The sequence below is a fragment of the Lissotriton helveticus genome, chromosome 1_1 (assembly GCF_964261635.1).
Source record: "Lissotriton helveticus chromosome 1_1, aLisHel1.1, whole genome shotgun sequence".
Lineage (NCBI taxonomy): Eukaryota > Metazoa > Chordata > Amphibia > Caudata > Salamandridae > Lissotriton > Lissotriton helveticus.
The window spans coordinates 582,950,888-582,976,136 of NC_136057.1; the positions used below are offsets into that span (position 1 = coordinate 582,950,888).

At 44.0% G+C, this 25,249-nt stretch overlaps 1 protein-coding gene across 1 annotated transcript in view; it reads right to left on the reverse strand.

The window, feature by feature from the left end:
• ST8SIA1 (ST8 alpha-N-acetyl-neuraminide alpha-2,8-sialyltransferase 1) overlaps nt 1–25,249 on the reverse strand; it is a 602,520-nt gene that overhangs the window by 168,884 nt on the left and 408,387 nt on the right. Inside the window, exon 3 of the mRNA XM_078674082.1 lies at nt 18,657–18,766. Within this exon, the coding sequence (XP_078530208.1) occupies nt 18,657–18,766 (110 nt within the window). The remainder of the gene's footprint in view (nt 1–18,656; nt 18,767–25,249) is intronic.

Sequence of the window (25,249 nt, forward strand, 5' to 3'; positions counted from 1 at the left end):
GTATTGAGTTTACTGGAATTATGTGGAGTGGGATTGTGTGTCATGGAGTGTAATTATGTGGAATGGCATTTTATGTTGTGCAGTGGTATGTGGTGAATTTATGTGGCGTGCTGTTGAATTTTGTGGCGTAATGTGGAATTCTGTGGTGTGGATTGGATGTATGTGGTGTGCTGTTAATTGTGTTGTGGAGTTGAATCATGATACATTGAGTGGTATTATGAGGAATGGAATAATGTTAGGTGATTTTGAAATGTGGGTTGTGGAATTGTGTGGTGTTGTGTGTCAGACTAAACATCTAGGTATGCTACACAGAACTGGAAGTTCCAGATCAACCTACGGAAAAATAGATAATAACCAATCACTGTGAATTTAAAAAATAAAATAAAGATCTGGCTACTCCCTAAAACAAACAGTTTAATGGGCCTCAACTGAAAATAATTCGTGGTCTGTTTATACAGAAAGCGGCACCATTCTCCCACACTCTTTTGAGGCTCACCTCCTGCAATACAGCCAATATTCCTCCAATCATGCATGACAGAGTAGTTATTTACTTTGTCGATTCTGAAAACGCTTAGGTGCTTAGAAAAAAGTACGAAAGTGCAGTATTACTGCCAATACAATACTGCTTGCACTTCCATGCTGACCCATCAGTGTGTGCCTCTAAGCACAGCCCTTACTGTAACTACTTGGCCACCACCATCTGTGCGTGGGGCCTGTCGAACACTAAAATGTTTATGATAACATTTAGACAGATTAAAAGAACGTTACTAGAATTGTACCATAATGATACACATCCAATGCTTTCACCGCTTTTAAACACTAAAACATTTCATCGCGATTCACAGTTTTAGAGCTGTCGTTTATCAATGATGGTTTAAAATATTTGCATTTGTTTGAGAGTTTCCCTGCACAACCGTGGACGATGAGATTCAATAAGTCGGCAACCCATAGAGGCCAAATCAAAGTTAAATGGAATGTTCATAAACAGAGATGTGAAAGTCAAAACTGAAAGATCAGGAACTGCGTTTTAATAGGATATGATCGGAAATGGCAGTGTAGTTGGAAAGCTGTTGATATTTAAAATTTAGATTGTCTTTTAGCAGATAATGCAGTGGAAGGTGTAAACCTGGTAAATTGTTACATTCGTATGTTGGCAAGTGAAAGCATCCTCCGAATATTAACAGTGTGCAGAGGTGGTGTGGTGTTTATAATATTTTAAGCATTCACAAGATAATGTGGGTTTTACTAAACTGCTCCCGTGTTAATTAATAACCATTGGCGAGCTTTTAACAAACAGTAGATTATTGAAGCGGTATGTAAGTAAGAAATAATTATCCCTGTTCCATTTTGTAGTTTATTTTACATAGAAATTCATATTTTGAGATAAAACAAGATTAAAGGGGTACAGTACAGACTTGAAGGCTATGCAATGATTTGAGGATTGTGTGCGTCTCAGGCTTCTTTTTCCCTGAAATGTCGTCTTCTCCGGCTTTTATAAGGTTTATTTAAGCTGTCTGGCATTTACGGTGAGCTGGGTGGCCTACCCAATGGAATTACACACATGAGCCGCTAAATTTATGATGTTTATTTCTCTTTTTCAACCAGCTAAGCCGGAGTGGATTTCCATGCACCTTCGGCAGGGACGACACCTTACATTTAAGTGTAAGGCATAGCTTTTATTTTAAATAGGGTATTCTGACGTGCACAAGCTAACCAAAACATCTGTATAGAATGCCCATGTAAACTTGAATATCTCAAAAACACAACAAATTGGTTTCCTCATTAATGAATGAGAGCAGGAGGACAAGAAACAGGGGCAACAGAGGCAACAGGGGCAAGCGGCCTGATAACAGCCTTGCATACGAGATGGAGAACCGAGACTGCGGTGCATGCAATGATTATGTGCAGGAGACTCTTGACTGCCACGCATGCAACAAATAAGAGGTGGAAGACCAAGGCTACCTTCCATGAAATAAACAGGCGCAGGGGACCTATGACCACTTTGGATACAATGAACACATGTATAGGCCTTATGCCTGTCCATTGAGGGTATCCAGGCACTTGAGCATGTGTTTAGGTGATTGTTCCCTCATTTGAAGAGCCTGGTTTTCAGCTTCTTATGGAACTCAAGAAGTGACGAGGATGTCCTGATGAGTTGAGGGAGGCTGTTCTATGTTTTTGATGAGGTGTATAAGAACGAACGACTTCCTGTTCTGCTCTTTTCAATAAGGGGTATATGTGCGAGTGAGAGTGAAGCTGAGCATAGGTGTTCTGGTGACCTGGCATTCAAGTATCAGCAGGGTAAGAGTAAGGAGGATTAGGACCAAGATGATAACAACTAGAAAGAACAGGGCTAACCACGGAATGGGCAAGAGGATGAAAAACAGGATCTCCAATATCAGGAGGACCAGAACAAGGAGGACCATGAAAAAATTATGTAGGATTACAAGAATAAGAAACAGGAAGGCCAGGAGGATGATACCCAGACTATGGAGGACTAGGAAGATCAGGAGAATGAGCACAATTGGGCAGTAGAACCACTAGAAATTAATAAACACAGAATATGGGGGGGGGCTGCGCTACCAGAAGTATCAGAGCAAGGTGGATTCGACTGCCCCCGTCTGTCCTGAGTTATGGCCGAGCTCAACGGCTCTTCTTCCTACTCCTCTCCCGGGATCCTCGCCGCTGGTGTGCTCTGTTGTTCGGTGCTGCGGTGAGTGCCACTCTCACCTGCTCGGCACCCAACAGGGCTCTGCGATGGAGCCTTCTTGGTTGCTTGTGATTTAACCCCATCGGTTTCACTTTGGTATTTGTTGATAATATTGGCGACTGAAGGCGGTTAGTTTAGAGTGCGTTTTTTCTTAGCACCAGAAAGATGCCACTTTTTTTGTCTGTGTCTGTTGACACTTGGTCAAAGGAAATCCAAATAAAGCTGTATTTGAAGCGCACGCTGCTGTTAAAGCACACTTATAAGACTTTTATTTCTTGTATGTTCGCGCGCTCAGGCGTCTGAAAAAATCTGGTGTCGGCGCCCTGAAAAGCGATGTGCAAACGATGTTTACATTACAAGCATTGTGAGAACAATGTGCGAATGGGAAAAAAGCAGCGACTAGAAAATTATAATCATTAGACCATTGTTTTCACGTTTAATCGGGTGCAGAAAAGGTGCGCGATGACGGGCAGTGGAGCCGACGGCGGAGAGGGGAGGGAATGTGAAAGTAACTGCATGAGGCTTGCAAGGGAAACAGGAGATGAACAGCGACTGACTGTACTTGGTGAACGCGCGCGTTCACATTTCCAGTCCGGCCAGCCTGCAGCCTGCCCGTGCCCATCTCCTGTCTCCCTTGAAAGCCCTTGAAAGCATAGTCGACGACAATAGGACTCGCTGGCGATAGCGCTTCGCACTGCATCGCCAGGTGCGAGACCTAAAAAGGGGGGACCAGGAGCCAGTTATGGTCCAGTGCCTGTTCTCCTAACATAAAACGTGTAATCAAGAGGGGGACACTGTTCCGGCAGAGGGGTACAACATGTCACCCACTCACTCTGAGGAAAATGAGGGAATGAGGAAGAGGGGGAGAGAAAAAAAGTATAGAGTCTCCTAGGTGTTAACACCCACTTGTAAGAGGGGAGAACTAGTCTTGCCTCTTGTTGCCCTCACACACCACGAAGGATGTCATGCTTCATCATCGGGAGTTTGCTCCTCGTCGGACCGGCGCTGAAATGCCCTAAGGGTCCGCGAAGAGTCACTTTGGCGGAGATCTTTTTAGAGAACAGCCCTTTGATGCATGCATGTGTGCGGGGTGGGTCCTCTCGGGGGGGTCGTGTAATGCATGCAACATGAGTTACAACTGCCTAAAGGTTACCAAAAAATATTTAATGTGGCGGTACCCTTGACAGAATAAAAAAACCTGTAGGTTGTGTGTTACCACAATAGGCTTAATGTGCCCAGGTAACTGGAATGGTAAGAAGGTCGACATGTTTGGCGCCTGTATGGTCTCAAGGATCCATGGCGCTACTTTAGGACCGAAACAAAACAAGGTGAGGTCATGTGCATATAAAAGATGAAGGGGTAAATACCCTCTAATGGTGTCAGGGCGGGCCAAAGAACTGTATTCCCTACAGTGTGGCTACAAACTAAATAGCTCCTGAACAAACCCTAGGAGAGAAAACAACAAGAAACAAACAAGGACATACGTCAGAACAGCCTCTGTGGCATCATATTGTGTCCCAACAGTAGATGGCAGCTTAGTGCACATCCCATAGGAAAATATGAAGAAAACATGAAGAAAACACGAGACAAGGGGCTCTGAATAATGCCAATCATGCAAACACTCTGACACGGTGTCTCAGCCCTGACAGGAAGCATTGATGTTGTGCCCAGGGGGCCATCGCTGAATTAAGCACCGCTACTTATCTACATTCACTATTACACCCTAGTCAGGGGGTGATACCTCAGGAGCACACAACAACCTTTTAGAGTTGTTCAACTTCAGGAATGCGTGTTCAGACCTTTTTGATACCACATTTATTAGCAAATGTACACTTCTGATCCTCCTTTAAATGTGTCCCCCTTGCTCAACTTGCATGAAAGAGTGAGCTTAATATGTGATAAGCGTGGCTCAAATACACCCGAGTGACTTACCGCACTCACCTATAATTACCAAGTAAGAAGTCAGCCGGACAGTGGAGAGGTATAAGCAAAGTATTTTATTAGGCCACAAACTCCCATATGAGAGGGCCCTGTCCGACCTCACCCCTAGGAGTGCGCCGAGAGGACTGACTCATCTCATCACAGCAATACATTATAACATGGTACAGCAAAGTAAAACACGCCCATACTGGAAAAGTACTGGACCCCGGAGAGGGTGAACAATGGCCTCACACAAGAGGCATCTGCACCTGCAATAGCACCATTTGGTTATCTCTGCCCAAGGCCGCGGAGCCGGGCCTCAGCATCTCCAGCGCATGAGAACATTACTGATTAGGGTTTTTGTTACTAGTTTCGGTCACAGTTAGCTAAGAAACGAAAACTGCTGCGTTCAGGGTTTTTCCTATTCCTACGGGAGGGGCAGTGAGCGAGTGCGACTCGCACGCAGAGAAGCACTCCAAAATTGTGGCACACAAGCTAAGCTAATAAAACTGAATAACATCACACGCATAAATGAATAGATGAAATGGAGAATATAAACGCCAAAGCATAAATGAATACATCATTAGTTAGACACATTATGCTAACTCATAAATGCTAAGTAAGTGGGCGGGGCATCAGAAAATGAAACCTATCAGACCCTCCTTTTACCATTATGTGGCTAACATGAGCGTAGCCTTTATTAGCTAAAAGATAAGGTCTTTACATCTCATGCTAGTGACGGGGAAACATATCAATCAAAAACATCAGCATCAATAAGCATCAACCAGTGAACATCATTGAGCTCCACGTCATTAGAAACAGGATACTGGCGGGTCGGTCTTTTAATATTTTTCAAATTACTGGCACACATGGAGCAACAAGGGGGAAGGCAATAAACACATAGGCAACAAGTCAGCAATATACCCACTACTCCTACAACACCCATCAAAATCTTCCATCCCCAAGAGGAGAAAACGCCCCACAGCCATTTCTGTAGTGACCAAGTACCAGTGTCCTGATGAAGTTCAGTCGCTAATCTATGAAGTTTCTGTACAGCTAAGTTAACAGTGGGGGCCGAGTCTCATAGCCTGCATCTCAACAGACATATTAGCTGCAATGTCTGCTTCAGTATTCACTACTTTCTCCATTACCCTTGACAGTCTCCGAATAGCCCTACTGTTAAATATGGGACCCCAGAACGGCAGTAAACCCGTAGAAAAATCTGTCCATTGTTGCAAAGAAGTATCAGTCTGATCTACATCTTCTACCTGGAGTGCCCTCCTTTGACGCTGTCCAGGCATTATAGCAAACCGACGATGAGTCTTATGATAGTCTGAGGGTGCTACATTGACAGGAGGAAGCAAATAAGCCAGATAGAAAACCCCACCCCAACCCTCATGCAAACACAGGTATCCATTATCTCCACAAACAAAGTAAATATTCGGAGGGGTGACCAAAGAAGGGCTAAGGGGCAGGTGAATCGAAGCAGTCACATTGCAGGAACTGTTCCCAACCTTTATAGGGCCCCTCCCCAGGATACAGAAAAATGGTGAGGGCCCAAAAACTGCCAGGGGCACCAAAGAATGACTACTACAATTTGTCGCGGGGGGGTGTCTATAAGCCAGAGAAGAGTTCAGCTGTAGAAAACTCTCCCTAACTTTATCAGTGTCATTAGGAGTCACGAATAGTCCCACTTTCTTCGAGCATGTTTCTAGAAATGTCTGATCGAAACGTCCGTCAGTAAACAATTGTCCAAGAGAAGAGATGGGCATAGGACGTACTCGCATTGTCAAAGTAGATCCCCTACTAGGTAATTGAGGATCTAGGAAATCAGGTTGTTGAAAGAATTTCACCATGCCAATTAAAGTGTACCATCCCACACAACTATTCACAGGAGTTAAAGGGAGTGCCAGCAATCTATCCTTTTTTATAGGCAGCAGAAGGTAGCAACCCCACAAACCCAACAATCTGTCACATTATACACAGCATGAGCATGATGTAGAGTCTTGATAAAAACATTATCACAATAACCTTTTCACAAACATTGTTCACCATAATCAACAGTAACTATATTGTGCTCTGGAGGGGCAGAAGGGGTAGGGATAAACATATGAACAGGATAGGCTCCATCTAGGAAAAACAGTATTTCAAGAATTATTAGAAATGCAATGATGAATATCACAATGACCACAATTTTCCCTTTTCGTGACAGAGCGAGCCATGGAGAGCCGGGTTCTGGTCTACGAGGAGCTGCAAAAGGCTGCTCCTCCTCAGGAATGGGACGGCCAAAGGGGTACATGTTCCCTAACTAAAAGTCCAAAGCTAAACTAAAAAAGTAATCAAACAGTCACACCGAAGCCGGCCAGGGGGGTTCTTCACCCTCAAAAGGGATCTTCTCCCTGTGTCCGTTAAAGCCTCACAGGCAGGCTTCTATTGTTCGTTCCCTAATCCCACGACGGAGTCGCACAACTTTTGCAACTCAGGAGCACCTAATCCGGGCCCAGGCACAATCCTAGTGTTCCATCTGACAGTGTCTCGACAGTGCACCAGGGCTCTTACCAGCAGTCCGTCCCTAACACTTTAACTATTCTTCAGCACAGTTCTCTTCTAAGTCCCTATCTCAGCCCTTCTTACAGTGCTCAGTTCTCCTTCCTTCCCTTCCTGGGCCGCAGATTATAACAAGTGCTCCCTCGCACCTCTGGATCTGTGAACAGAATGGGGGGCTCAATGGCAGGGGACTTATCCGCTGATGTTTGCTCACTGTGATCAGGAGAAGTCTCACCACTTGCAATCAGAGTCGGCCTCTCTTCTCTTTGATCCGGCTCCTCACCCCTCAACAAAGCATCCGAGAAGGGTATGTACCGAGGAACTACTTCACATTCATCATCAGCTACGCCGTTTCTCACCCATTCGTCATATGGCAGTGGCAGTGGGACGCGCTTCACGTGGGACGCATGTATCCATGCCTTGCGGTCCTGGATCCGGAGTGCGGTGCGGGTGGTAAGGAGAACTTGCCTCGGCTCAGACCACCTTGGATCCAAGCAGGACATCTGCTGGTACTTCTTGACGACAACCCAGTCCCCGGGTTGTATGGTGTGTCCTTTCCCCTCCGGCAGCGGCTTCAGAGTGTCTGCTACCTGCTGGTGAACAGAACGGAGATCTTTAGTCAAAGCATACAGGTAATCTACCAACAAAGGGTATTCTATTTCCGAGAAACATTTAGGTCTAGGGACACCCCAAACGTTGGCCGGACGGCCGAAAATGACCTCGTGGGGTGAGACACCTGTCCTGGAATTGACTGTCACTCTAGTGGAAAGCAAAGCTAGGGGAAGTGCGTCTGGCCAACGTAACCCTGTGCTCTCTTGTATCTTGGCCATTTTTAACTTCAGAGTCCCGTTGAACCTCTCTACCAAACCCGCAGCCTGGGGGTGTCGGGCTGCATGAAATTTCTGTGTTATCTGTAGTCCCTTACATATCTGTTTCATCAATTCGGCATTAAAGGATGTGCCGTTGTCACTCCAGATCCCCCGGGGCAATCCGTAGCGTGAGAAATATTCCTTGATCAACATCTTAGCCGTTGAAATAGCCGTACAATCCTTAGTTGGGAAAGCCTCCACCCACCTACTAAAGGAACATACCACCACCAAGACGTACTTAAGGTTATTGACTCTCTAAATTTCAATATAATCCATTTGGATCACTTCAAAAGAAAAAGAAGGAGGAACAAAATTGCCAACCGGAACAGGTGTTCCCTTTCCAGGATTATGTCTTAAACAAACCATGCATTGCTGCACTAAATGGGTTGCCACCTTGGAAATGTTCTTATTACTCCACACTGGGTCTAATAATTTACATATTCCTTTCGCACTAATATGAGCTGGCCCATGAGCCATTGTCACCACTGGGAGGACATATGCGTCCGGGAGTAACCATCGTCTTTTGTCTGACACATCCGTCCAACACTCATCCGAGTCCAACCGTCCCCCACCATCCTTCCATGTCCTCAGCTCATCCTCAGTCGCTTTTTCTTGTATGTTTCGCACACTTTGTACAGTATTCGCGAACATATCAACGTCCGGTACCCACCTAGCTGGTCCTGCCACAAACATTCGTGGGAGTTTTGTCCTAGCCGCCTCCTTAGCTGTCTGATCTGCAAATGCATTGCCCCGTCCTACATCATCTACCACCGCTTTGTGTGCACTACATTTGATCACAGCCAGTCGTCTGGGAAGCGTCAATGCTGTCAATAGTCGTAATATCAACTGACCATTCTGAATCCTTTGTCCGTGTGATGTAAAAAACCCTCTTTCTGCCCACAGTCGCCCATAGCTATGAGCCACGCCAAAGGCGTATTGGCTGTCAGTGTAAATATTCACGTCCAGTCCTTCACTCAATTCACACGCTCGCATCAATGCTATTATTTCTGCAGCCTGGGCTGAGTGGTACGGAACCCTAGAAGTCTCTACCACTGTTTTCAATGTTGTGACTGCGTATGCTGCAGTTGAGGTGCCATCTGCAAGTTTAAAACAGGAACCATCAACATACAGCTCCCCGTCGGGATCATCTAGGGGGGTGTCCGTTAAATCTATCCTTCCCTTCGTCTCTTCCTCTGTCCGAAACAAACAATCATGGACTTCATCGTCCTTTTCATCTGAAGGGGTGGGTAGCAACGTGGCCGGGTTCAAAGTGGCACATCTTGTAATCGTAACATGGGGTGCGAATAATGTGACTCATAACCAGTAAGACGAGCACTAGTTAAATGCTGCGTCTGCGTTCTGTTCAATAAAATGTCCACAGCATGCTGTACCATCACTGTGAGATCAGAACCCAGCACAAGCCCCGCCGATTGTCTAATTGAGACTGCAGCAGCCGCTGTAGCCCTTAGACAGCTCGGCAACGCTCTCGCCACATTGTCAAGCATAGCAGAAAAGTAAGCACACGGTCTCTGTTTCCCTCCAAAACACTGAGTTAGGACAGACAACGCGCAACCTTCCGCCTCATGTACATAAAGCACAAAAGGCTTCTGGTAATCAGGGGTTCCCAAAACAGGTGCAGAACACAAAGCAGTTTTTAGTGACTCAAAAGCTTCTTGACATGCTGGAGTCCAGGGTAGGGGTTCGCGCACCTCCTTAGTAGTCAGATACAAAAGGGGTTTGGTTAGTAAGGCATAATTGGGTATCCACTGGCGACAATACGAGGTTATGCCCAAAAACGCGCGCACCTCTCGCTGTGTGTTAGGTACAGCCATGTTAGTTATCGCCTTGATGCGTTCCGGTGTCAACCTCTACCCATCCTTCGATAGGAGATGACCTAATTAGGTAACCTCCTGTCTACAGTATTGGAATTTGGAAAGGGACACTTTGTGTCCATTCTGAGCCAAATGGTGCAACAATTTAACCGTAGCATCTCGACACCCATCTTCGGTGTCAGATGCTATTAAAAGATCATCCACATATTGCAATAAAACATTGCCCTTGGGGAGTTCCAAATCATCCAATTGAGCCTTCAAAGCCTGACTATAAATGCTGGGGCTCTCAGTATAGCCTTGAGGAATTCTACAAAATCTGAAGCTGCGGCCAGCCAATGAGAATCCGAAAAGATGACGGCTGTCAGAGTGTACCGGTATACTAAAGAAAGCATTTTTCAAATCCAAAACAGAGAAATATTTGGCGGTGGGAGGAATCATTGTCAAAATCGTTGTAATGTCAGAGACCACTGGATATTGGGGTTCAACCACCTTATTAATGTGGCGTAAATCAATCATAAAACGATAAACATCAGGTGTACCTTTACCTGCATCAGCAGAGGGTCTTTTAAGAATCGGAAGAATGGGGCTATTACAAATGTTAGAGGCAGTTTCCTCCACTACACCCGATCGTATCAAGTCCTGTATTATTTGTAGCAAAGCCTTTTCACCATCCCCAGATATTTTATACTGCGGTATTCGGGGCAATCGGGCTCCCACCTTAACCTTGATAGACACGGGGGCAATATCCACCTTTCCCACATCAGTATCACCACTGGCCAACAAAGTCTCCGGAATCCCCACAAATTCAGCTGGAAGAGGCTCGTCTTTTGAGAAGCACTGTTGCGCACGCGCGACAGTAGGCCCTAAAGTCAAGTACACACCGTCCGGAGAACAGTAAATGGTGGAATGCAATCTCTTCAACAAATCCAAACCCAACAAATTCTCGCCACAATTCGAAGTCAAAAGGAAAGGAGAGTCAACGGTGAAAGGACCAATTGTAAGTGTAAGAGGCTTAGAAATGGGGCTAATTATCGGAGTACCTGAGAACCCAACGGAAATATTATTCCTGCCAGACAGAGCCGCCCCTGGGACCTGAGAACGTGCCACAGAACTTTTCATAGCACCCGTGTCCACCAAAAATTTCTGAGGAGACACAACAAATCCGCAGTCACATAGGGTCCTTGTTGATCAACATCCACAGAAACTGGTCCCATGCTCTGTCCTACGCTGTCCTAGTTATGGGGGAAGCCAGTCATGTCATCCAATGCGTATGCGTCATGGTAGTACTGTCGGTCTCTGTCATGGTCACCCTCACTTTGAAAATGTTGTCGATCCCTCTCTCCGTCAAGGTAATTTCTCCCTGGTCACCTTCCTTCATCAGACTGTCTGTCATCCCTACGAAATTCACCGCGACCTCTACCTCTGCCTGGTCCAGCATTGGACCGAAGCTCCGGACAATCTCTCCACCAGTGCCCCTCCTTTTTGCAGTTCGCGCCTGATTCAGCCCCAGTCTCTCTCTCTTCTCTCCCCTTCCATAACTACTTCCACCTTGACCCGCTACCATAGGCGGGGCTCCACGTCTCCGACCCTTCGACACCTGCTGCAACAGCACCCTTGTCTTCAAGTCTTTGGCTTTCTTTTACTGTCTATCTTTGTTCTCGTTCTCTCTATGTTCATAATACTGAGCCATACTCAGAATACCAGTGGGGGTGGATGTCGTCCACGAACTCTCCGATGCCTGCAATCGAGCCGCTATTTCTGGTAGCAAGTTACTTACGAACCTATTTACAAAAAGTCGCAAGCCCCCATCTTGACAGAGATCCTGACCACTAAAATCCAAAAAGGCTTCCTCGAAACGAGTGAAGAAATTCGAAACTGCTTCGTCCTTTTTTTGTCTACATGCAGTCAACTTATCCCAATCCACATTCTTTGGAGGAATAAGAGAGTGCATAAATGTTATTATTCGCCCTGGTAATGCTAAGATCTCAGGTTTCGGTTTCTCCCCTGGCTTCCGGTCCTTGTCCCAGTCCTTAAATTCCTCCTAAGTACCTCCCAATTCCTCCACATGATCTGTACCCTTCACCTGCCTCCACACATCCACCGGAACCAGTAATCCAAAGAACAATTCTATGTCAGCTAAAGTCATGACCGTCGAGGAAGCTACTTCCATCAATTCTTTGTAATAAGCAGTCGGGTTCTTTCTAGAGTCGGGCAACTGCGCCTTCAGCGCCAACACCTCGCTCCGTTTCCAAGGCGTGTATACCCACTGTTCCTGGAAATGAGCCTCTACACGAGCTCTGGTCACATTATGAGTTACTGGGTCTACCACTTCAGGCACTTCAGGATGGATAATAGGGTGAACTTCACGCATTGGATGCACTCCCGGAAAATGGGGCCCTCCTGCTTACGGCAACTCATTTCTATATTCCAGCAAAATCCGCAAACTATGTAACACATCCCCCATCCCAGTATTAGCCCTATAGGCTCTGTCCTTAATGTCATAAAGAACCTGGGGCGCATTCCACCATAACCCTGTTCCCACAATGCTATTAGCATCGTTGACATATGCCATAAGGCATGCTGCTGCATCAGAGGCTCATAATCCTTCATTGTGGGCCAAATGTCTTCCAGCACGTAAATAGGACTCCTAGCCCACTGACAAGCCTGATTAGCCACTATCGTTTTTTCATCCAACCCAACAGTAGAGCGTGTAAGCAATTTACGTACTTGGGTAAGTAACCCCCTTCCGGCACCTGGAGTCGGGGTCGGCAACTCACCTGGGGGGGTAGCGCTAGCAGAAACAGTGGGAAGCGCAGAAGAGATCACAGAGGTGGCAGGTGGGCTCGCCGCAAAGAAAGAAAGCAAGGGCGCAGTCACGGAAGAGGTGACAGAAGACAATGTTTGTTCAACATCTCTCAACAAAGTAGGGGCCGAAACAGAGGAAGTGGGGGTGCCAATCAAGGGAGGAGCAACCGTTTGTGGAACTGAAACCGCCGCAGGGGAAACGGAACCTGTCAACACGGGGTACAATGATTGCGGAGCATACGGGGGAGGGGGCCGAACATTCAAAATGTCTTCCATCTCATCTTGCTCTTCCTCTCTTACTACATAGCTTTTATCCGTCTGTAACCTATGAAGTCTGTCTGCGCGCTCAATCTGCTTCTCATTCTCTTTTTTAGTATGTTCTCTCGCCTTCTGGGCCATCGTCTGCGCTGCTCTCTTCTGGGCCGCCTTCTCCTCTCTTATCTGTCGTTCCCTTACTTCTTTTTGCCACATCCTCAAGGAATCGAACATACTCTGGCGGCTACGCTTAGCGAATAATCTGTCCTGCAAATAATCTAGTTTTGCCACATCGAAAGAACCAATCAACGGCCATTGCAAATCTACATTACCCTTAGTATACTTGTGCCACAAAGTATTAAACAAAATTGGAGTCAATCCATGTTTAACATACATATCGAAATTAGGAGAGCCCTCCACTGTGTCCGAGGCGCCGCAGCAGCACCCGAGGCACCGTAGCTTGCTGAAACACGGCATCTTCACCCACTCAATCACACACCAACACAAAATTCACACTCACTCTCTCACCAACGCCCAGACCGCACAATCACTACCAAGCACACATACACATTTTCATGTTTCTTATGCATCAAAACCCTGCCAAACACGTGTTACCAAAATGGGACAAGGCCCGTCGACCAAGTCCTGGGAACCTGGACCCTACCGCAGACCGAACAGTACGCTCACTGTTCCGAGATTGGGGAACACATCCGCCACCCGGGCGGCACTACAGATCGCTGCGCACTTTACCACGGGAGACCCGGGACTCGCTCTCAGCAAACCAAACACACTAGGGGTTCGAGTGAGTCCCAGAATCCGCCCGCAATGAGCCACTCCTCGACCGCAGTACCACCCGGTCGGATGACCACAAACAAACTTCCACCCAACCTCCGCCAAGTCTGTCAGAGTACCACTCGCACTCTGAGTTCCCCGGAGCACACTAGCCCCAGGAGCACATGGGCTCCTCCAACCACTAGTGACACGCCGGTCTCGGAGACACACCAGTCTCTTGGAGCATCCCAGCTCCCTCAATCAACAGTCGGACCACTCACCTGCTGTACGCGGTACCGACCTCTACCGTTCTCTACCTCCGGCTGCTGGGACCAACACGGTCAGCTCCAAAGATCCGCCTTTCCGGACCCCGGCGCAGGATCATGAACCGGGACCTCTCCCGATCAGCAGGGTGGGGCAGCGCTGCGAGAACAAGGCTCGGCATCAAATGGGTACCCGGACCCACCGTGCCGACCAGAGGGTCCCCGGTCTTCTGCTACCCACTTACGGGTGAGATAGATCCTTATCGCGGGTCCCTGTTCGGGCGCCATCTGATAAGCTTGGCTCAAATCCACCCGAGTGACTTACCGCACTCACCTATAATTACCAAGTAAGAAGTCAGCCGGACAGTGGAGAAGTATAAGCAAAGTATTTTATTAGGCCACAAACTCCCATATGAGAGGGCCCTGTCCGACCTCACCCCTAGGAGTGCGCCGGGAGGACTGACTCATCTCATCACAGCAATACATTATAACATGGTACAGCAAAGTAAAACACGCCCATACTGGAAAAGTACTGGACCCCGGAGAGGGTGAACGATGGCCTCACACAAGAGGCATCTGCACCTGCAATAGCAACATTTGGTTATCTCTGCCCAAGGCCGCGGAGCCGGGCCTCAGCATCTCCAGCGCCTGAGAACATTACTGATTAGGGTTTTTGTTACTAGTTTCGGTCACAGTTAGCTAAGAAACTAAAACTGCTGCATTCAGGGTTTTTCCTATTCCTACGGGAGGGGCAGTGAGCGAGTGCGACTCGCACGCAGAGAAGCACTCCAAAATGGTGGCACACAAGCTAAGCTAAGAAAACTGAATAACATCACACGCATAAATGAATAGATGAAATGGAGAATATAAACACAAATGCATAAATGAATACATCATTAGTTAGACACATTATGCTAACTCATAAATGCATAAGTAAGTGGGCGGGGCATCAGAAAATGAAACCTATCATATGTTAAGTCTCTACCAACGTTTGGGCAGGTCCACTAAATAATAATGATGTTATTAGCAAATAAAAAATGTTTTGACTCCACCCTATTTAACTTGCTCCCCGCGCCCCATATTGGATCTGCCCTGAAACAGAGATACCTGCACTGGATGTTACTTCATTAGCAAATGAAAATGTTTTCCCTAACCCTTTAACTATGACGTCCTTGATGGATTGTCCCAAAAGTTGGCACACTAATATAAAACATTCTTCAAAATGTCTGCCAAAGTTTATGCATATTCTTCATACAGTGCCATGGTTTCAATCAAATTAACACTGGCCCCCACCACTCTTTTTAAATGGGTTATCTGTTAATGGACTGCACAAATTTGAAAATTTCATGAATTCGCCTACCATGCTAAGAATCTGCAACATTTTATGTGTCAAACTAAAAGTGTATTTTCAACTGTCAAAACACACAAAAGTCTTAACCCTTTCTAGCCCACCCAGCAACTTTTAAAAAACAAGTATATCAAAAACGGATGTAGACAAAACCATGAAAAGCCTCTATTTCTAATAAGGTTCAACAATCTCAGCAAGTTTGCCATAAATATGTACAGCACTTTTTGCTGTAGTTGTGAGCAAATTGTCCTATAGGAACTAAAATTGGAAAATACATTTTGTTTGACTTCTCCCTTTCATGTTTTTGTCCCTGGACAGAACTGAATGATAACTGATAAGCTGAACATGAGCTGCACTTGCTAAGTAAGTGCCAAATTGTATGCAGATGACACTCATGAGTGACCAAAGGTCTAGGCAAAAAAGTATTTTCAGTGGAAAGTATGGCTAAACCATAAATAAAAAGTAGAAGCTGCCACTATGCATTACATGTATAAAGTAAAGATACATATAATATATAACTCTAGCTAGATTGCATACTTCCAGATGAGAATATATGTTTAATATTAGGACTAACAGATATAAAAAAATAAAAAAAATATTTGTTATTATTCAATTTACATTACTCCTACATGTCTACTCAATCATTTTTACATTTCAAATCAAGGTAAAAGAGCTTTTTTTATATATAAATTGTCGTACAAATTTGAACGATATTAAGAAACGTTTGCAATACAATATGATGGCAGATTCTACAAAGTTAATGATTGGGAGGATTTAATGAAACCAGTATATATGCTATAAAAGGAACACCAAATCAGATTTTATGTTAACAAGTTAAATTTAATAGAGGGAGACAGGATAAAAAGTCTAATTAATTATTATGGCTACAATACATTCATGATTTGTTTATTATTTGAATGAAATGTGCATGAGATGTCAATATAACCATGTATCAATATTTTAATTTTGAGTTTAACTTTGAATTACAGTGAAACACCACTTTTGACATGAAGCAGCAGCTTCACACATCCCTCCATAGGAAGTCCATAACAGGTAACAGCATTCTTCTAGCCAACTGACATCATTCTACTGTTTTGAAATAGAGTATCCCCAATGATGAATTAATAAGAACATACAGAAATTGCAGTACAGAGGTGCTATATATACATGTAAACAAGAATTGGCACAGCCAATGGGTCTTGCCTTTGGGAACTTTTGGCTTTGCTGTAGAGCATCTGTAGAACATATTATTTACTGATGATGAGCACGATGCCCAGAAAAAAATAAATAAATATATTAGCAATGAAATGACCAATAACAAACTCGTCACTCTGTAAGAATGTGATGTATGTGTTTGCATGTGTTGTGATGTATGTACACGCATGTGTTATGACCTACGTTCATGCATGAGTGATGACATGTGCATGTGTGGTGACTTATATACATGCATGCATCAGCATGCCTATGAAATGACGCGTGCCATTTTGTATATGTACTGATTCAAGATGAATTGGTAAGTAATAGAAAGATGTAATAGAACTACAGAAAAAACACTTTTTCTAAAGCAGAGGGGCTGGTAGCCAGGCAGGAAGAAGACGCACAACAAACAGCATCACAGGAGGAGTGCAAAAGATACGTTTTTTGTATTGTTTTCCAAAACACAACCTGGCAATAGGCTTTCTAGACCTCCTTTTACTGAGGACTTCGTCACTTGTGCCACCCCAAGGCAGAAATTCAACTGGACTGCTAGCACCACGAAACCCACTGAGAAATGCCTGAGTAAGATTCTTGTCCGGTATCTATCAACCCTATGAGAGGATAATTAGTGGAACTCAAACTCTTTTGGATTATTGAAAGAGACATTCAGGAACACCCTGAAACCAGGGATATATTTTAAAGATGTATTTTTAAAATCAAAAACGTATATCGGTGCTCACAATGTGAATAGTAACCATTATGAATATAAACAATGAAGTAGCAATAAAATTCACCAGAAATGTGAAGAGCAAATAAGATTGCAACAGATTCATGAACCTTTCTTTGTGGCAATGTTTACAATCACATCCTTGCCTCTTTGGCTAACTAAACTGGTTTTAGCACCATAGTAAGGGCCTAGTTTGAGTTTCAAAGATCGTTCACACACATACTTCGTTTGAACAATTGAGCCAATGTTCAGTAAAATAGGAGCATCTGCTATTCTTGTCCGCTTTGACAGGCAGGCAGACAGATAAATACAACAAAGTGAACGATAAATGCCCCTCCCAGTAGCCTTCAGCAAAGGAAGGTGATACGATTTTGTATGGCCTCTGTCTCAAGTCTTTAGTACATAATTATTTTCTTTCACTCACGCTTTGTTCTAAGCTTATATAACGTTTCTAAGCATTGTTAAACCTTTTCGAATAAAAAATTAGATGAAAAGGCCTTGGCACCCTTTTGCTTACTTATATTCTGCGGAACTATGCCCTTTGCTTAAAAGCAATAAACGAGAAGTGGTTATCAGCTTCCATGAAACTTTGTTCATTATTCAAACAGACAAAGAACGGAAAATTCAATTCATACAAAATAGCATGAATGTATTCAACAGACTTAATTGTCACGTTTCAATGAAGAATGGCATGAAGGAATGTTCACTGTATACTTCAACATTTATATCTGAATAATCAACATATATAATCCAAGCAAGGGGATAGCTAAAAGAAAAGAAAATAATATTTATAACACAAATGGCAATGGTAAAAAAATGAAATTTCATATTTCTGAGTTTGCAGCACACTGGGAAGAGATAAAGAGAAAGGAAAACAGAGAGAAAGAGAAAGAACGAACCAGAGAAACAGACAGACAGAGAGAGAGGGAGGGAAAGCACATGCATTCTCATGAAGGGCTGAATCAAAAGAAAAAAAACAGTTTCCTAAATGTGAGCTGTGGAATGATACAAGATGGATACAAGTCATCCAGTCAAAAGGTTGGTAAAGAAACTGTGCTCCAGGGCAGGGAAAATCGAAGAAGAGGAAGGCAAGCCACTGAATAAGAAGCAAAGAAATGAGACAGGAAGGCCAATCAATGATAAGCATATGAACAGGTATATTTGCTGCTGACATGTACAGTCTCACTTTCTCTCTATGGCTTCACTTTACATGGTAACATGACCAAGATGCTCTGTACTCTTAACAAGGCTCCAGTCACGAGCCGAAATGTGTTGAGTCCAAGATGTTAGAGGGGTTTCTATAAATAAATCAGTGTGTGATCCTTCTTCACATCCTAAAACTGCTAAAAAAGATTCTTGCAAATAAAAACTGAGAAAAATGGAGAACTCTGTTGGGGGTTGAGCCATCTTACCGCATAACAAAATCAGCCTGATCGATTTGCTTGCCGCAGCCACTCCCCTTCAAGATCCCACCGTTTCCAACGACAGAGCACTTTTTCAGCGGCAGCTTAAATGGAGTTTCCTTAAACAGAAATCAGGGTCATTTGTCAATATTCACAGGGCACACAGGGACAACAAATGCAAAGCAACAAAAGGAATCATAGCAGCTTTTTTTAGGATTTACCAGGTGTGGCCTGTGCAGGTAAAAGCGGTGGGGCAGGGCTTGTGAGTACCTGACTGTCGACGACGAGGGAAAATTAAATATTTATATCATTTTCCCTTGTTGTCGTCTGTCGAGTCCCCCACCCTACCGCTCTTACCTGCATGGGCCGCTCCTGGGATTTACACATTCAATTTTTCACAAATAATATTTTTAAAGTGCATCTCTCGCAGCAGAACACTTTACATGACACAGGTGTGAGGCAGTGATATTAACATTATCAGGAAAGACATTTTCTTCAAGACTTGTAAATGGGAAAACTTTGAGGGTGTGCAGGCTCAACGTGAGTGCTGTTGATCAACATATCATTGTAAGGAGAAATCCACTCCAAGCCACAAGGAAGGATGTAGTGCATATTTTCGTTGTCATATTCCAAATTAGTTTAATGCTATATTGATCATCGGTGAACCCACCCAAAATGAAAGATAACACTATTTAGAAATTGAAAGATCATGGAAATGTGAGTGGACCTCCATCTATGTGTCTTTAGCGCCCCAAATTATGTTGTAATGGACATCAGACCAGACCCCAGGTACCTCTACATGTGCTCATTTTGCTGTAAAGTTGCCATGACCGGCACTATGGTACCTGAACTGTTATTTTCTGAAAAGGTTTTGTGACTGGTCAAAAAAGAATTTCTGATGATCACTGCCTTCTTATTAAACTACTTGGCATATAGTCTTGCCTGCAATTTTCTTTCAATACCTCGCGCTTCTATCTAAGTCCTTTCACCTTCAATTAGTTTTTCACATTGACAAGTCACTTCCGACTCACCTTCACCTAAAGCTACTTTTGCGTGTACCATAGCCTCTCTTGTTATGGCCTTCAGCGTCTGAAGACTGGTATGTGGCATATGGCACTGGAGAAGTAATGCATTTCTCTGGCTCTTACATAACGTCATCCTTCCCAACAATCTAACATGACGGCCTGCAGGAAATTATCCCTTTCTAAGCTCCCATAAACTAAAACATTAAGGTCTCCCCAATGATCGATTAGATGAATGTATAATCGATGAGAGGTGCTAAATAAAAATAGAAAGGTTCCCCTGTGGCTGGACATAAACACAAATCTAATTAACTGTCCCTGTAGGGAGCTAGCTTGGATGATTGACCATCCGAATAAACACAATCGTTGCTTTGGATGTGGAAACTCAATTCTGCTACATATACACACAGAAATGGTCCAATTAACTCCCACTAACTACTCAGTTCACAGTCAGTCTTCTCTCTCAGCTACACAAAAGTAGGTGGTCTACCAAAAATACCTATTCACCTGCATTCACACAACTGCTACCAAAAACTTGTCCTTAGCAGTGAACAAGAGTGTTACGTCGTAGATACGGATTTAATTGAAAAAATGAAAGTGCATAAACCAATCATATTTCAGTGAAGAGGAAATGCTGCCATGCACTCCTGTGTGACCCTAGCTTCGCAGGTACACAAAAGGAAAAAGTGTTTGGACCCATCGTAAGGTATTTGTGGCCAGATTTAGCCATCTTTGGCTCAATGCAGTAAGACAATTGGCCTTGTTGTGTAACAACCAGAGGGCAGGAATGTGCCAAATTTACCAATATATGGCACGATCCTACCCTCTGCATGTGCAGGCACACAATCTACTGCCTAGCACCAATGCAGGTACTCTTGCGCCATGGTGAAAGGGTGCCTGTTTTGCATGAAGGATTCTTTTTGTGCAGGAAGGTAGTCCTTCCTGTACAAAAACATTCCTCTGAGGCATTTTCGTATTTCTAAGTGTGCTGCAGAACACAGCACACTTAGAAAAAGGAAACAACGAGGAGAAATAAAGATATTTCTCTTTGTTGCATCTCCCCTGGGAAGGTGTGGCATTTTGACAAATTCCCAGGTATACCAGTCTTGGTAGATCCGAGTATGCGCCAACATCCATGGGTGGATGTCTGGGAACACCCACGCTCACCGATGGAATGCCCCCCCAGTGCAGAGTAACGCAAGGCAGTGACTTCTGCTGCCTTGTGTTATTCCAGATTTATCATGCAGCACATGGCCTTGCAAGGTGGCCTTGTGTTGGTTGGTAAGTCTGACTTTAGTATTGTGTTGCTCTTGCGACACCATGCGTGATGCATGGGCAATGCAACTAAGATAAACTGACCCTGTGTCTCTAGGCAGCCAGAGAGCTGGTGGATTCCAACAGGCCACGTTGGCTGTGCCTCATGTAAAATTCCCTCAACAGGTTTCAAATATGGCTCAAATGACCCAAGGAAACAGGATACATCATTAACTGTCCTAAGTAGACTTAATGGAACAAATTGAATTTAAAATGGAAACATTTAAATACATATATAGCACTGACGATGACCCTTTCATTGCCAAAAGTCTATGTGGGTTATTTTAGAGTTTGGTGGATGCTGCACATCTACCAAAAACTGGTGGATGTCTGGTCTGCCATATTGCAAAATGGATAAATGGTCTAAATAGGGCAGACGGGACATTCACCAATTTTTGGCAGATGTCTTGCTTCTACCAAAACCCTAACTATTCCCTTTATGTAGTAGTTCAAATTTATTGATATTGCTCGGTTAATTAATATCATTGCAACATTAAAAACATTATAAAACGTTTAAAGGAAAATTTAGGTTGTAGTTTTCGTCTAGGAACATCATAGAAACAGCATACCTGATAGGTAAGGAAGTAAATACTTATGTCCACTGCTTCTACTAAATAAAATACTCCATTAGGATTTCTAAAAAAAATGGTACAGGGAAATCCTGAAATAATGTAATATACTCATCCAAGAAAAGCTGTACCACACAAGTTTTACATTTAACACATCCAAGGGCTTATTAGAGAAGTACCCCTCGCATTTTTTAAATAACGGCGAGCAACTTTTTTTTTTCTTTTAAGGTCCAAATACAGGCTATGTAGAACCCTGCACAAGGTTTTAATTTTCTTACTTTTACTGCACAATATTCAAATTTTGGCTCAGCTGGCCACTTAGCTGATGAAGTGGAGACATTTCTGATCCTCTTCCTGCCAGCCAGTTCTCAGAGGTGAAGCAAGTAAAAGACTGGCTTACTGACACCATGGCCAAGCAGAAGCCGTGTAATCCAGGCTTTGTACGAATAATGACCTGTATTGACTCTGCCTCAAAGAAAGGGCTTGTGTAAGATTCTCCCTTGAGGCTGATGAGAGTAAATGGAGGCACCCTCTAGATACCGCCAGATACCATCAGCTAGTAAGCGCAATCAAAATGTCCACAACATTGAGTTTCAGCCTGGGTACTAATTGTAATCCCCAGAGAGGAAACCAAGAGTGATGCTAAATATTTCATGTAATAATTAGAGCTCGGACTCCTCAAAATTGATGTAAAATGTGCATCATTTAGTGATGAAAGTGTCTAACAGTTCTGTGGCGCACATAGAACAGTCATAGTGCGCACAATCAAATTGTAACCATTCAACTTCTGTTTAGAGTACGGACCATCTGTCGTGCACAGGAACAGCCATTGTATTTGTCACACATGCTATTCATGATGTAATCATCACAGACCAGCAATCTGTATTCCTAAATTAAAGTCCCTCACAGGACAGGACCACGACTAACATGCACACGCCACGATGAGGTCATTGAACTGCCATGTTATGTCTGTTGATTAGGAGCAGAAGCTGCGGGGTCTCTAACAAGCTTGAAGCATGCAGTAAACAGAGCTACCAGAATCAGAAAACCCGGCTTAATATAATTCTGCAACCAATACATGACGTTAATGATGGAAATAATGTCATGTTGTCACGTGTCAAGACAGGCAAACGGTGCACCTGCTCAGCCAGCATGCACAATGTTGCAGCCATAATCCATCTTGGCAGTACAGGAAGCAATCATCTCTAGAATGAGAAGCATAATGTCAGAGGGCAACCCCCAGTGCTAGTGCCAAGGCCTACATTTATTTGATTCAGTTGAAAAGCACTGCAAGGACTAATTCAACCCTAACTTTGTTGCCTGACATGATACAAGCTCAGGGACCAATTCTTATCACCTGATTATTGTATGAGGGAGCATACCTACAAGGAAATGATGCGGTGAAGCAGCAAATTTTGCAGCACCGGGCTGCATCTTTCAAAAACGCAGGGACGCGCCATATTGACAATATGGTGAAACCCCTGTGGGTTCCCTTGTGATGCAGCTAAATATAGCTGCCTCTTGCCAACACAGATTGCAAGGGTGCCTGTGTTGCAGAGAATTATTGTTTATGTGCAGAAAGGTGTCCCGTCCCTTCCCTTCCCGCACATAAACAACCAATAATGACGCTTTGCTACCTCTATGTGTTCTTCTTTCTATAGCACACACAGAAGTAGCAAATCATCATCATTTAATGATAGTTAATGTGCAGTAAGGGACACCTTCCAGCACATAAACAATCATTAAAGATGTTTTTCTGTTTCTATGAGTGCTACAAAATGCAGCACACATATCAAAAGCAAATACGAGGCGAAATAAAAGTATTTCTCCTCGTTGCGCTAATCTAATGACTGCTTTTGCATGGCGTTAGTTTTTACTTCTGCCTCGAATTTACAGATCTTTGTAAATCTGGGGCAGCATCAAAAAGCAATTGGTGTTACAGGGGAACACCCACAACACCCATTCTACACCCTTTTCACGCAGAAAACTGCAAGAAAAGGTACCATATTTAGAAAGTGGCATTAAGCCATGCAAAGTGGCTGAATGCCTCTTTGTAAATAAGGTGAAGGGTATTGCACCTCTGTAACATCCTCAAAAGTGACGTTCCGGTGGCGCAATCCCCTTGTAAATATGCCCTGGGGAGTTCTGTTATAACAAGGAAGTGTGGTTCATGGAAATTATGGCCAGTAAAGACTTTTAGGCTGGGATGGTCATTTAAGAACTTCCTTCCAGGTCCATTGCTTCCAGTGGTCACGACTGACTCTGTGGAAGTCCATCAGCTTCTTGCATCCCTCGCCGAGCTGTACAGCAATCCTGTCCCTGGTTAGTTTCCGAAAATTGTGGTTCCGCATAGAAAAAACAACGATGAAGGGCACAACGTGTAGCCTTCGCTGCAGTGAAAGTGACCTCGTAATGGGACTGCAGCAAACAGACTCATGTGCTCATCCCTGTAACAAGGACAATGCTGCCCACAGCTTCCTGGTTTTACTACAGGTGACTGGAGACTATTGGCAGTAGAGGACTTACAAAAGTGGCGATGAGAAAAAAGCCACAGAAAGGGAGCATAGCAGCAAGAAGTACCAGTGAGCAGAATGATCCAGTGTTGCATATGCATTAAACTTATGTTGCAGTTGGAATTGTAAAGCAAATCAGTTCACGACTCTTATCTAAAAAAAGTGTGCAGCCTAATTATAAATTAGCAGGAAACTCACAGTGTGCTTATTTTGTCGAAGTAATTAACTAGGCCGCGAATAGTTATTAATAAGCGGAGGCCATCAAATCCCCTGGATTCGCCCATTACTGTATATCCTGCTCTTTTCCTACTAGTGGTTAGTGTAATGTGTTGATTAAGTAAAAACTGTGCATAAACTATAAGCGAATACAAAATAATTTCTATTTGTTCAGAGGCCATTGCGAGAAGGTCATTGCGTTGTAACTATGTGGTCCCATATGCAGTAATTAAGGCTTACAATCACAATGCGGTGGGATCTGGGTGTAAGTGTCAGTAACTATGACATTTCTCACCCACTCTGTTTCCAGGGAGCTAGAAGCGTTTGCTCCGGTAGGTTTCTTTTAATTACATTCTGCAAGGTTTTACACTAATTGATGTTCTCGCTGAATAATATATCTGCTGTAAAATATTCATGACTTCCATGTAACACATTCAGTAAACAATAAGAAATGTTTTTATTTGTCTGCTCATGCAAGAACTGATTACCATATCTCACTTTTTGTTAAAAGGAGGTACTTCGACCCTCTGGTAGTGACAATGACCAGAAATATGCTCTGGGTTGGGCTACAGCAGAGGTCATCAAACTTTTTTACTTTGAGCCCCTCCTAAGCAAAATGTTTTGAGGTTGGGCCCTCCTCCAAAACTTTATGGCACGGATTGGGGAGCGGGAGGGACATGGCTGCTTGCAGGGAGCGAGTGGGGCTTATGAGATGATTTCAGGAATACTTTTTCTATAGCTTATGTACCGCACCAAATATGAGACTTATAAAACAGCAAATGCATCAAACAAAAACAGATATCCCAAACAAACTGCTCTCCATATATATTGAGTGTTCTGAGCCCCTCACCCTCTTTGACCTCAATGCAACTATACCTGCTACACTAATGATAACTGCAGGTCTGAGTAGCAGGCTATCTCCTCTGTCTCTTTTACCTCTTCCCCTCCCTGATGGATCATCACCTCTG